We start from the raw sequence: 14587 nt of genomic DNA, 5'->3' as shown, positions 1-14587 counted from the left end.
AGCCATTTGTCTACAACAGACTTATTGTTTTATTTGATTGGGCCTACAAACTGCACCTTGATGCTCAGTTGCCCTCATCACCATAACATTGCAGCCGTGCACAAGGTTGGCATGGCGGGTGGCGGTTGGAATGAATCCTCGAGAAACGTCGGTGGTGGAAAGCGAATGAGTTCGGGGTTCACAAATGGGACGGGCAGTTGTAGTGATGGAGAGACAACAGGCAGCCATTGCAGCAGCAGCGATACATTAGCTGACAGGTGGGTTCCCCACACTGTGCATTTTTGTTGCTTTTCAGTTGTTGTTTTTTGTTTTTTGATAAAAGGTTGGCTAAAGACTCTGAGCTCCTTTGAAATCTCCCTCTCCTGAATGGTGCTTCTGCACTACTTTATGCCTGACTTCTTTGGAGTCTTCATGGTCTTCATCCTTGGTCTTCATGTTTGCTTTGTAGGTTGACCAAGTGAGTTGCACCTTAATACTCCTTAGATAAGTGGGGAGCTTAATTTCAAAGTTAAACCACTGATTGCATACAGGTGGGTGGTTCGTGTGGAGCCACTGGGCTGCTGGTTGCATCATTCTTCTGTGGGCGCGTCTGCCCATGATGCAATGCCTCTCTATAACCAGTTATCTGGTACTCATTTTGCCGACCTCGGAAGGATGACAGGCTGAGTCAACCCCACCTGGCGTTAATTCAACGGGATTCGAACTCAGGACCTTAGGATCCCAAGCCCACCACCCTAACCATTAGGCCAACACCAGGTATATTGCATACAGGTGAAAGCCAGTCCCCTCCTTTCGGGATGTAAACAACTCATGTCGAAGCAGTTGTACGCAAAAAGACATGACAGCGTCTGCGGAGTAATCCACTGGCACATCTGTAAACATTTCAGCATTCCGGTCCCAGAACAATCATGGAAACACAAACCAAATCAGATTCTTGAAAATGAACATACAGCGCTCACGCATGACAAGATGATCCCATCAAATGTAAAAATTGCAGGTGGAGCATTGCGACCAGACATAGTGCTCAAATACAAAAAAGGAAAAGACAACATTGTTGATTGAGGTGACTGGACTAAATGCTTCAAAAACCAGGAAAATGATGAAATACCAGGAGCTGAAAAATGAGGTCAAGAGGTCTTGGAAATTAAAGAAAGCTGGAATTGTACCAGTGATAGTCGGATCATCAGGGATGATGAAGAAAATCCTTACTGACTACTTAAAAAGCATTCCGGGGAATATCACTACATACAAGCTACAAGTGGAAGCTGCCAGAGGTTCAGTGAGGATTCTAAAAAGAGCCCTTGGAACGAAGCTCTGAGAAGGACGTTTCACAATCTGGTTCATGAATGACGATCCTTTACCAAAAAATGAGGTGGAGATTTAGAGTTCTGGGAGAACTTCCTCCGACCTCGTAAACCCCGCATATGGAGATAGTAACCAATGTGAAACCTATTACACTTATTTTGTAACCTTTCAAACAAATAATTTGCTCCTAAAGTGATTTACCGTTCATTGGGCAAATGGTTTGAAAACTTATGCAACTGAGAATCATCTGATTTTTACTGTTTATCGAATTTATTCACATTTTATCTGCATTTTTAGCTTTATCACTTTGGAGTAGTTTGTGAAGACTCTATATATTAAGTTTGATTTGAATGCATCTGGCTTCACCCACCTTCATCTCTTTTGGGACACCACCCACACACCCCTTCACCCTGTTTACCTCGTCCTGCACAGCCTCGATCCTCAATGCCACATCATCGCCCATCGCATCGAGCCTATCACCCATAGCCTTCATGCCTGCCTTCACCTCTTCCAATTCCTTGTTTATATTTTTGCCAATCGTCTCCATTTTGCTGTCCGTCACATCCAATTTACTGCCAATCGCATCCAGCCCTAACTGCATCTTCACCACGAGCTGGTTTATTAATAGGTTTATGGCGAACTGTGATGGCGATGCCGATCCGCTATCCTGTGCCACGTTTTCCAGGGGATTGTGGTGGGGGTGGTCGAGCTCTGTGGGTGTTTCCATTGCACCCCCTTTCATTCCTTCTCCCACAATGTCATTTGCATAACCAGTTTCCTTTTAAATTAAACCCACCTGGGTGAGCTTTTCAAATATTACGGCATTTTACATCATCTCGACCAATCAAAATTGCTGCACGCAGACCTCGCCCATGCCTTTTTTCAAGACTGCACAGGGTAAGGTGTTCCATGAACTTTCTAATTTATTTTTTATTTTTGGTGGTTTTTTTGGTGCGCGAGTCAACAAACACTGTTCTTGAGTGAAAACACAGACAGCACATTCACCTTTTGACGAGATCCTCTCACCAATCCGTATATCAGTTCCCAACCATTCCTGCAATGTCCATGCATCCCTCTATCCCCAATGCTTCTATGTACTTATCTATTCTTTTTGCTGCCACTACCCTTCTAGGGAGACCATTCCATGTATTAATTACTCTCTGAGTGAAAGACCCTTGTATAACTACCATTCCCATGCTCTTCTGTAGTCTCAAGCTGTAGCCCCTGGTCCTGTATGTGAACTTTCCTCCTAAGGTTCGATTTTCCTCCTAAGATTGATAAGGATCAATCTGGTAGTTTGGCTGTTTTTTTGAAATCTGACTTTTTTCACTTTAACATGTTTATAAATCACTTGATTTGCGCAAACATAGATGAATGTGTATGCAGTTTTTCATGGCTGGCACTGAGTGAATGCCAGCAGGAGGAAGGCTTGGTGTTGAGAATCGTGGCTGGGTCGCAACCCTTTTTCTCTGCCAAGGAAGGCCAGAACTTCAGCCGGGAGTGAGTAACGTTTGCACACACTACTGCGACCTCGCTGCAGCGTTGGCATCTCCCAATCCTCAAATTATTTTTCCTCCTTATGCTTTATTTTCTCTTCCTGTAAATCATTGTCCAACAACCTTAAGTGCTAGATTATTAGTCCGCTACTGGTTTCACAAGAGGGGATTACAGGTATGCTGTCCGTCCGTCCGTCCGTCGTTACTGTCCCACCTGTGGTTTTCCAGACTTTTTTTCCCCTTACCCTTTAACATATTCAACTCAAACTTTGTACATGGCTTTATTATGACAAGTGACAGAACAAGTTTGAGTTTTGGGGTGTTTCACTAATTTTTCACAGTTATTCCCTTTTTGGACTTAGAAAATATCACATGTTATACATGGGTCAGTTTTCCACACTATTTCCCCTTACTTTTAAATTGGATCTAGTCCGAAACGGGGCTTATATATTTGGTCTCATGCTTCCTTGTGTCTGCAACCATATATCGGACATCTATGGACCAATTTTGTTCACACTTGGCACAAAGACAATACATGATAGTATACATATGCACATCATTTTTTTCGAGATCAGATCCAAGATGGCCGACTGGCGGCCATTTTGTTACTTAAACGTGTCTCCAACAATTTGTCCTACATGCATGGTCCGACTTGCTTCAAACTGGGCACAAGGACAATACATGAGTTTACATATGCAGAAGATTTTGTTTTTGTAATTCAACCAAAGATGGCTGACTGACAGCCTTTAACTCCGTACAGCTAAATTACTAAAACCATGGCAGGGGCTATGACATTTTATGTCTTTATTTATTTATTTATATTATCGTGATAGTTGTGATAATGAGGTCCCTTATCGTGATATTGGCTTTTCCATTATCGCCCAGGCCTATCATAAACACACACACACACACACCTATATATATATATATATATATATATATATATATATATATATATATATATATATATATATATATATATATATATATATATATATGGGATCATATCACACATATCACATCATATCACATATTACATCACACATATCAGATCATATCACACACACACATGTCATGGGATCATATCTTCTATATATATAAAAGAAAGTTTTTGTTTGTTTGTTTGTTTGTCTGCACGCGCTAATCTCCTGAACGGTGAAAGATAGGAGGAAACCTCTGACACAAAAAATGTCGGGACGGGCCCCAGGAAGGTTTTAGGCTAGGTGGCGAGGCCGGTTGAGGCCGCCTCGGCCGGGCTGGGCCAATTTCACAATTAAAAGCTGAGCTGAATTATAGTAGTCAATCTTCTACGGCCGTGAGTAAAAGCTGAATTATAGTAGTAAAATCATTCAAAAAGAACCAAAAATGTCGGGACGGGCCCTGGGAAGGTTATGGGCTAGGTGGTAAGGCCGGTCGAGGCTGCTTCGGCCAGGCTGGGCCTATTTCGCAATTAAAAGCTGAGCTGAATTATAGTAGTCAATCTTCTACGGCCGCGAGTAAAAGCTGAATTATAGTAGTAAATTCATTCAAAAAGAACTAAAAATGTCGGGACGGGCCCCGGGAAGGTTATAGGCTAGGTGGCGAGGCCGGTCGAGGCCGCCTCGGCCGGGCTGGGCCAATTTCGCAATTAAAAGCTGAGCTGAATTATAGTAGTCAATCTTCTACAGCCACGAGTAAAAGCTGTATTATAGTAGTAAAATCATTCAAAAAGAACTAAAAATGTTGGAACGGGTCCCGGGAAGGTTATAGGCTAGGTGGCGAGGCTGGTCGAGGCCGCCTCGGCCCGGGCTGGGCCCATTTCACAATTAAAAGCTGAGCTGAATTATAGTAGTCTATTTTCTACGGCCGCGAGTAAAAGCTGAATTATAGTAGAAAATTCATTCAAAAAGAACTTAAAATGTCGGGACGGGCCCCGGGAAGGTTATAGGCTAGGTGGCGAGGCCGGTCGAGGCCGCCTCGGCCGGGCTGGGCCAATTTCGTAATTAAAAGCTGAGCTGAATTATAGTAGTCAATCTTCTACGGCCGCGAGTAAAAGCTGAATTATAGTAGTAAAATCATTCAAAAAGAACTAAAAATGTCGGGACGGGCCCTGGGAAGGTTATAGGCTTGGTGGTGAGGCCGGTCGAGGCCGCCTCGGCCGGGCTGGGCCAATTTCGCAATTAAAAGCTGAGGTGAATTATAGCAGTCAATCTTCTACGACCGTGACTAAAAGCTGAATTATAGTAGTAAATTCATTTAAAAAGAACCTGGGCAATGCCGGGTGCTTTCGGCTAGTGTGTATATATATTTATGTTTGGTGGTTGAGAATTTGAAGATGTATATTTGGTAAAAACAATTAACAAGGGTTTCATCTGCACAGATGTTCACGGTTAAACTGCGAAGGTGTTGCGCGACTGCTGGCTGCTCGTCTGTTGGAAGCATCTGATACTGTTCAAATGGTGCGTGCTCTACGCAGTGTGTCTCATTGTCCTCAGCATGCATACTTGCCAACTATTTCCACATTTCTCTGGATTGCTCCATACATTGATTAAAGGTGTCCACGGGAAGTATACATAATATCCTGGGCAAGCCGGGCTCACTTGATCGTGCACACACAGGACACCTGCAAGGACATTGCAATGTGCAGTATGTTGTGTTGGCTTAAGTCTCAACTGTAGAGCTCTACCTTGCAACCTCCATTGCTCAATGACTTCAACGAAACAACAAAGTTAACATGTTGTTGTTATCCCGATGCTTTAAAAAAATAAAACGAAGGGAGAGTGTAATCACCTCCATCTATGTGTCACGCTATCTCGTCCCAACGGTTGTGCAGAAATTCACCAAACTTGGTAGTTATGATCACAACATGGCACGAAGGTGCGAGACCAGTATCATTTTGGTCGTGCTTCCTGGGGCCTGGGGCCAGGATCAAAAGGTCAAATACCAAAAAATGTAATTACGGGCACTTTTTACCTCTGCCACCAAAGGTGGATGGAGGTTATGTTTTCACCCATGTCTGTCTATCCGTTTGTCTCACTGTCTGTCCGTTTGTGAACAAAATATCTCAAAAAGCTGTGGACGGATTCAAACGAAATTTGGCAGAAATGTAGCGTATGTGACACCGACGAAATGATTAGATTTTGGTGAAGATCCGGATTCGGCTACTAGAATTTTAAAGTGATTCTTCACCATTGGGAGATAGGGCGAAAAACGATGCATAGCAGGATATCTCAAAAAGTTATGGATGGATTTGGACGAAACTTGTTGGAGAGGTTGGGTGTCTGACAAGGACGATTCGATTTGATTTTGGTGAAGATCTGGATCCGGATCCAGCTAGTAGAATTTTTAAAGTGATTCTTCACCATTGAGTGATATTGCCAACCAGGTATGCTCTCTACTGAGGGCCGTTCTAGTTTTTAATGAAAAGCATTTTTGAATGAAACTTTGTGTGTACAATCAACATTGGGGGACGCATTAAATATGTAACGATTTTTTGGATTTGACCCCCAGTTCATGTCCCAGTGGATGTCAAAATATAATTATTTTTTTTAAACTCAAAATTTAATATTGCGTCATTCCTGATGGACCTTTTTGCCATCTTTAAACTTTGGTTTAGATGGGAAGCGTGGGGATTTGCGTTGATGTGCCATCGACTTCGCTCTAGTTTAATTTGTGATAGTCAGTCTGTTCATGGCCTGGAAGTACGCACACTCATCTCTAAGCTGTCTGGCCTTGATTCAAATCCCGAGCCAGCTATAAACTGTCATTTCGGCCTTTCACGGCCAGGGTGTGTGCCGTCATTAAACTGGGAGTCAAATCTGCTTGCCATAGTTGGTGGATGTTAAAGGTCCCACAGTGTTTTGCACGAAGAATAGGCTAGCTATTGCCAGCACCATGAACAAGTTTCAAATTCCTGCCCTAACCTCAGTCGAACGACAGGACTGGCCAGCTGGTTCATGAAAGATATAGGCCAAGCTTCACCCCAGCCAACCCTGCAAGAACGTGGGGATCATTGTGGCCGTTAAAGAAGAAGAAGTCAGTCTGTTCATTTCAAAGTGAAAATTGTGTAATGCCCAGTAGGGGGAATCCATCATAAAACCTTGAGCACTTCCGGAAAAGTAATCAAAATCCAGGGGGAAATTAACACTGTCCAGGTATCGGACTACTTGAGGTTGGGAAGTATGAGCACGGGGTTGCATTTTGAGTCTTTAGTTGAATTTAAATGGATGTGCCAGTCATGTCTCGTTTTCAAATTTATTTCTAGAGCTGATGTTTTATTCTTCAGGTTGGAATGGAAAGAGAGGATACATGAAGATAACGAATATTCTGGAATGATGTGAAAATGACACGCGTGACTTGTAACCACATACCCTACCAGGAACTTGCCATCGCAAGCAAGTGGACCACAAGCTACTTCTCTGAAACCTGAATGTCTTATAAGTATCACCCCCTTCTTATCTCTCTTTTGCATGAAACCAGCGAGCTATGGCTGCCCTTTTCAGCCTTCTTACCTCTGACCTCCTCTCTCCCGAGGCGTTGGCTGAACTTGCCGGCCCTTCATTAAACCGTATTGCCATGGCGAAACCCGGCCCACCTGCCGACCGTGCCATCAAGGTATTTTTGTACTAAATTGGACGATGCATTTTGCACAATGCTGAATGTTCTGGTCCTAGATTGTATGTATATTGTGACGTTTTGACAGATGCTGCAGCAGCTCTCCAGCCTTGGTGATCTAACATGTAAAGTGTCCGGTAGAGCTGAGGGCGTTGAGTCTGCCCAGTCTTTGAAGACCTACCTGCTTCCTAATGCCACAGAACGTGCAATGCCTTGGACGTTACGAAGAGAGCCAAGCCAGCCCCTTAAAGATGAATCTCAGGTGGGCCCTATTTCTCCTGCTGATGTGCCGGTGGTGCACCGTGCAGCTCGGGCTTCTGGTGGCGAAGAGACAACGGCGAAGATTCAAGAAAGTATGCCGGACAAAGATATTACGATCCTCAAAAGAAATGAGGACACACAAGAAGATTGTATTTTGCCCAAAACTATTGACGTTGCCTCTGGAGAGATGCAGCCCTCGCTGTTCGATGGAATGGATATCTGTGTACCACTGGAGAAAATTAATTGTGGCGGTGAATTGGAAAGTGTTCAAACCTGCTCGGCTTTCCCTTTTATTGACACCTGGAACGAGTCGATCTGTACCGCTGAGTCTAAAGTGTATCGCAGGCCCTTCACCGTTCCATTGATCTGAAGAGTACTGTATAGCCTCAGTGAGGGCAGTAAGAGTGAAACCCTTTTTGTCAGGTATGTGCAATGTCGGGGGTTTTATTGGGGGGTGGAGTAATTTGTAATTAAATATGCTCGTTATGGTGTGTGCATGTGGCATCATAATTGTGTACAATAACAACTGTAAGGATTGCAGGAGATTGCATTCATAAATTATTTACACTTTGCAATAGCTGAGAGTCCTGAAGGATGATAACACAGTAAGATGAGCTGTAAGTCTTATGGTAAAGGGATGGCAGGTCTCAAAGCTGTCAAGCCTGGGTTCAAGCCCCACAGCAGCTATAAACTGTCATCCCGGTGTTTCACAGGCGGGGTGATTCATCAATGTGTGTGCCGTCTCTCGGATGGTCGTTCAACTGGGCGTCTCGTCTACCGGCATTATTTGGTGGACGTTAAAGATCCCACGGCGTCCTTCGCGAAGGGCAGATGAGCTACCACCCTGGCCATATTACAAATTCCTGCTCTGTCTGCCACTGGGAAAGCAATGGCAAATCACCCACCATAATGGCGGCGAATTGGAAAGTGAAAATGACACGCGTGACGTTTTCAAAATCATTTGTAGGTTGTAGACAGCAACCGCCCAGGGTAGTACTACCGTGCTGACTTAGGAGTGTTAAAGTGGTGCCAGGAACCTTTTTTTTTTTTTTGTTTGTTTTGTTTACTGAATCGAGGCTCGTGAAAGAGCTAACATTTACTTCACAAACAAATCAACCAGACAAACAAAATATATAAAAAGAGGGAGCGGAAAACAAGATGGGGAGAGAAGGGGAAGCACACAAACACAACATTTGAGAGCAGGGAGATGTATGGAAGGGAGAGGGCTTGGGGGGAGGTGGGAGAGGTATAAAACATATGGACACTCCAAGGACTTCCAGGAAAGAAGTTGGAATTTAAAAAAAGTGGAATTGGGGTGAAATTAGCGGGGGTAGAAAAGATCAAGGTTTTGGATGGGGGAAGATAAGAGATGGTGGTGAACAGCTGTTTTAAAGACCTGGAGGGTGGAGTGGGATTGAAGAGAGTGAGGGAGTTTGTTCCAGAGGCGGGAGAAAAGAGGAGTGAAGGTGAGCAGAGAGTCTTGATTTTGGCAGTTTGACCATAAGAGGGTTGCAGGCAGATCTTGTGCGACCTGTAGGAATATTTGCGGGACAGAGCCCAGAGAGAGCTGGGGGGGGCAAGGCCAGAGAGGAGTCGGTAGAAGACGGAAAGACCACCAACCTGCCTGCGGTGAGTGAGTGAGAGGCCCTTGGAGTTAGCTTCATCGCGGGAGATTCCAATGATTCTGAATGCTTTGGTTTCAACAGCGTGAAGACGAGCTAGGTGTGAGGCAGGAGCACCAGCCCAGAGGGGAGAGCAGTATTCCATTGAGCTGCGGATGAAAGCCTTGTATGTGGTGAGGAGCTCAGGTGTGCCAAGGAAGGACTTCGCACGATGGAGGATGCCCAGTCGGCGACTGGCTTTGGAGGCCAGATTTGAAATGTGGTTTTCCCAGGAAAGATCATGGCAGATAGTGAGACCCAAAAGCTTGAGTGACAGAACTTCTTGGAGAGGATTATTCAGAAAGTGGATGGGAGGGTTGTCCAGTCGGTCTTTTCGGAGAGACATCGTAAGAGTGTGAGATTTGTCAGGATTGAAAGACATGTTCCACTTGTTTGCCCAGTCTGTGATTTTGTCCAGGTCTGCAGAGAGTGAGGAGGCTGCAGACTGCCGATCTGAGGGATGAAGAATGGAGCGACAGAGAGTAGAGTCATCAGCAAAGAGATACAGAGGATTTTCAAGAGAGTCAGAGAGATCATTGATGAAGACCAGAAAAAGCACAGGGCCCAGAACACTGCCTTGTGGAACTCCAGCCTGAACAGGAAGAGGAGATGAGAGAAACCCATTCAGGGCCACACGTTGACTACGACTAGAGAGGAAGTCCGCCAGCCATGCGTGGAGATTTCCATGGATACCAAAAGAGGAGAGTTTGGTGAGCAGAGCGGGGTGCCAGACCGTATCGAAGGCACGTGATATGTCAAGGTAGACTGCTCTAATTTCCTGTTTGGCATTGAGGACCTCCATCCATTGTTGAGAAAGCAGAAGCAGCATGTCCAGAGTAGAGTGTCCAGGTCTGAAACCAAATTGATGATTAGAGATCAAGCCATTGGAGAAGAGGAAAGATTTCATATCTGAAGCAATGATGGATTTCATGACTTTGCTGATAATTGGGAGAAGGCTGATTGGTCTGTAGTTGTTGGGATCTGTTTTTGCACCTTTTTGTGCAAAGCGGTGATGTTGGCAGATTTCCAAGCAGATGGAAGATGACCTTGAGCAAAAGAGAGGGTGAAGAGAACAGAGAGAGGGAGTGAAAGAGCGGAAGAACAGGATTTTAGGACCCGTGGGCTGATGCCGTCAGGTCCAGTTGCAGAATCCGAGTCGAGGGTTGACAGAAACTTTTCCACCTTGTCAGGAGGAAAGGACACAGAGTCCAGGAGCAGCTGGGTACGACTGGGTACGGTGGGTACAGAGAGGGATGGGTTTGGGACAGAAGATTTAGAGGCAAACACAGAGTTCAGGCATTCAGCTTTTTCACGTGCGGAGTCAGCCGTGTGGCCATTTGAGGTGAGGGAGGGGATGGAGGGGGAACAAACACCAGAAACAGATTTGACCAGACGCCACCAGGATTTGGAAGAGGGAGACAGATAAGAGAGTTCGGTCCTGAGAACGGAGAGATATTGTTTCCTGGCTCTCCTGAGGGTGGACACACACTTGTTTCGGGCTTTGTGAAAGGAAATGAGATTTCCTTCCGTTGGATTTGCTTTCCAGGAGACGAAAGCAAGTTGTTTCTGGGCAATAGCCTCACCACAAGATTCCGTGTACCATGGATGGGAGGAAGGGTATGACAACAGAAGACGAGATGGGATAAATCTGTGCATGAGAGAGAGCAGTTTGCTTTGGAAGAATTCCCATGAAGAATTTATGTCAGAGGCAGTAGAGATGGGAGACCAGTCCAGATGATTGATGGCTGCTTGAAGACCGTGCCAGTTGGCCTGAGTGAAATGCCAGACTCGTCGACGCTGAGGAGGCTCTCTGAGAATGGTCAGAGAGATGTCCACTTTAACAAGCACATGATCAGAAGAGCCGATTGGAGCAGAAGAAGAGCAGCAGACATTTTCATGGAAGTTAGTCATAACCAAGTCCAGAAGAGAAGATGCTCCGTTGACTGAAATCCGGGTCGGGAAATTGACAGATTGTGTCAGTCCCAGTGAGTCACAGAAGTCCTTTGCTGAAGAGCCATGGCTGGTGAGAGAGGTACCCACACCCAGCCAACTGGCATGGTGACAGTTGAAATCACCACATATGAGGAAGAGAGAGTTGGGATGGGTCGATAGAAGTTGGTCCATATTCTCAGACAGCGAGATGTAGATGGAGTCATCACTGTTTGGTGGATGGTACAGCACACATATGAACAAAAGGTGGGAGCGAAGGGGAAGCCGTAGCCAAAGGTATTCCTGGGGGTGAGGTGGAGAGAGGGCAGTGCAGGGCGAGTGAGGAAGAGAGTTTTTTATAAAGATAGCAACCCCACCTCCAGGACGAGGCTCAGGTCTATCATACCGGAGGAGGGAGTAACCTGGGAGAGATACCAAGGAATCAGAGACATCATGAAGGAGGAAAGTTTCTGTTGAGCAGATCACGTCTGGTTTGTCAGAAGCAACCTGTATGGAGAGATCAGACAGGTTTGAGCGAAGGCCCCGGATGTTTGAGGTCCATACTGTTAAGGAAGAGGAAGGGGGAGCATCGGATACAGAACAGGGGGGGGGGGGGGGGGGGGAGCGGTAGGGTCTTCGTGTCAGGACCATTTTACACTCTCCGTGTCAGGATTGCTGGTCTTACTTTCTGTCTCACTCAAACTATAGCTACCGGCCTAGCTTTAATCTCTCTTTCTCGCAAACAAACATCATACACTTTTCATCATACGCTTTCCTTCTCTTTTATTTAAGGCCTGGCCTCGATGAGGGCTATACAGTCCGTGCCTGGAGTTTCCAGCATAAAAAAAAAAATCCGTGCCAAGAAACCGCTCCGCTATCACCTATGCCCTGTATAGTCTTCACGACAATATTCTTCACGGATACCGTGGGATCTAGCGGATGGGATGTTCATCCAAGGGAAGGCGCCACATCGATGACTCGCTATAACTGCGAAACACCAGGATGACAGTTTATAGCTAGGTCGGGATTCGAACCCAGGCTGGACGGCCGAGAGGCGAGTGCGTGCACCACTAGGCCATTCTGCGAGTCCAGAGAGTTTGGCGTGAACGAGGCGTCGCTGCACGAAACATATCTAAATAATAAATTTAACTAATTGACATCACTTGAAGACTTTTGGAAACCATAATGATGTGTCTCCTTCTGAGCAACATGCTTGAACCTTCTTTGCTAGCTTAAGAACCCTCGTGTTCGTTATGACGTCACCTCACTCTGTACCTCGTTCAGAAAAGCAACACCCTTATGTGTCCGTACAGATCAACGCAGGTAGATGAAGATACAAAAATTAAAATGGGCTTTGGGGAGCAATTTATTTGATACAAATTATATTTGCTCTCCTGCTGAATCCATTTTCAATTCATTTGTACCGTTTTGCTGTCCAGGCCTTTGGGAGCGTTTTTGGCGATTACAAGTAGGTAGACTTCAGCAATTGGTCATTCTTGCAGTTGCTAGACGTTACATCATCACATCTGACGTTACCTGCTTTACGAGCACCTGAGTTCTTGGTCTTGGTGTTGTATAACAAGTGTATGAACAAGAACACGCGTGCGATCTTTATTTATTCCTAGCTGCTATTGGTGAGGTGGAGGAGAGGGGGGAAGTGGGCAATGGGGCATGGTTGGTTTGAAGATGCACCTGATGAATGATTTGGTATTCAGGAATGACAATGTTTCAATCGGGAGACGTTATAGTATTAACACAATCATCGATGAATTCATCGGGATGCGGAAAATTGTTTACCTTGCTGATGCTGCCTCTCTTGCGGTCGGGCTTTCAAGAAGTTCAAGGAACGAGATTCTCACAATAGTCCATGAAATGCCAACGTTGTTTATTTTTCGATGTGTATATTAAAAGTTATATTGTTCTACAATGGTAAAAAAATAGATCCAGAGAAATACCAAGAAATAAAAGATGACCTTCTGTAGTCTTGTTGCATATTCATCTTTTGATCTCAAATCCAAATTTCTTGAGTATAAAAACCACCTTTAGAGGCCATTTTTCCCCGCAAAGCGGGGGTTGGCCTTTTTCTGGAACCGTGGTTGTTGTTGTTTTTCGGTCCCCTATTTGAAGCAATGTTTTACGGCCGGATGCCCTTCCTGACGCCAACCCTTTTTGCCGCCTTTAACGACACACAGGGAATTACCAGTGAGCTGGTACTCAATTAGCCGACCTCGGAAGGATGACAGGCTGAGTCAACCCCCCTGGCGTTAATTCAGCAATCGACCGGGATTCGAACCCAGGATCCTAGGTATCCTAAGCCGGCACCCTAGCCGCTAGCCCAACACCAGGGAATTAAAATTTCTTGAGTATGTCGCAATAATAAATAATTTGACTTCACTCTTCAAATACTTATGGAGGGCACTGTGTAACACGACATGTCAAAAAGTTATTGACCGATTTGGACGAAACTTGTTGGACAGGTTGTGTGTATGACGGGGACGATTCTATTCGATTTTGGTGAAGATCTGAATATGGATTCGGATATGGGAATTATTTAATTTTTTCAAGTGATTCTTCACCATTGGGAGATGGGGCCAAAAACGATACAAAAAGCAGGATATCTCAAAAGGTTATGGACGGATTTGGACGAAACTTGGTGGACAGGTTGTGTGTATGACGAGGACGATTCCATTCGATTTTGGTGAAGATCCGGATCTGGATAGGATAAGTTTTTAATTCTTCAAGTGATTCTTCGCCATTAAGAGATAGGGCCAAAAGCTATAATTAGTATGATATCTCGGAACGTTGTGGACGGATTCTGACGAAACTTGGTGGATGGGTTGGGCAGGTGACATGAACAAGGCAATTCGATTTTATTTCCGGTTGGTATCCAGATCCGGCCCATCAGTGGGATACAAAATGTAAACTGTTCAGCCTGGCGAAGGTATGCGCTCCACCGAGTGCCGTTCTAGATGTTTATTTGATTTATTTATGTGCTTGCAGAATGCACAGCCCACTATTAAATTTATACGATTAGTAAGAAAAATATTCTCACGAATTATACTTGTACGAGTATAAAAGCCTGTCAAAAATGACGGGTTGGAACAGTTTATTCGATGGTGCAGCCTCGTGAGTGTGCCAAAGTCGGAAGCATCGGCCTAATGTCAGGTGTACTTGTATCTTATTTATTTATTAGACATCATACGGATGCAAATGAACTCTCGTTTTACTCTGCGCACGTTGCACATCACGTGCAGCGAATTTCATTTCCCTACACCTTGTATTTATTGTTAATTTTTTTTAAAAACGCTTCTGTACACCGCCCTTGAGGCTCAGTTTGCAAGC

General features: G+C 44.9%; 1 protein-coding gene across 2 annotated transcripts in view; it reads left to right on the top strand.

Moving 5' to 3' along the window:
- Positions 1-9055, top strand: part of TEPSIN (TEPSIN adaptor related protein complex 4 accessory protein) — a 74803-nt gene extending 65748 nt beyond the window's left edge. For both annotated transcript variants that reach the window (XM_068108897.2, XM_068108904.2), the window contains 5 exons: positions 95-257; positions 2692-2805; positions 5161-5239; positions 7260-7394; positions 7483-9055. In XM_068108897.2, coding sequence (XP_067964998.1) covers positions 95-257; positions 2692-2805; positions 5161-5239; positions 7260-7394; positions 7483-8025 — 1034 coding nt within the window. In that variant the 3' untranslated portion in view covers positions 8026-9055. The remainder of the gene's footprint in view (positions 1-94; positions 258-2691; positions 2806-5160; positions 5240-7259; positions 7395-7482) is intronic.
- The last annotated feature ends 5532 nt before the right edge of the window (positions 9056-14587 follow it).

The sequence above is a fragment of the Myxine glutinosa genome, chromosome 1 (assembly GCF_964187855.1).
Source record: "Myxine glutinosa chromosome 1, kmMyxGlut1.1, whole genome shotgun sequence".
NCBI lineage: Eukaryota > Metazoa > Chordata > Myxini > Myxiniformes > Myxinidae > Myxine > Myxine glutinosa.
Note: the sequence above shows the minus strand (reverse complement) of the source record. Positions and strands in the feature narration are given on the sequence as shown.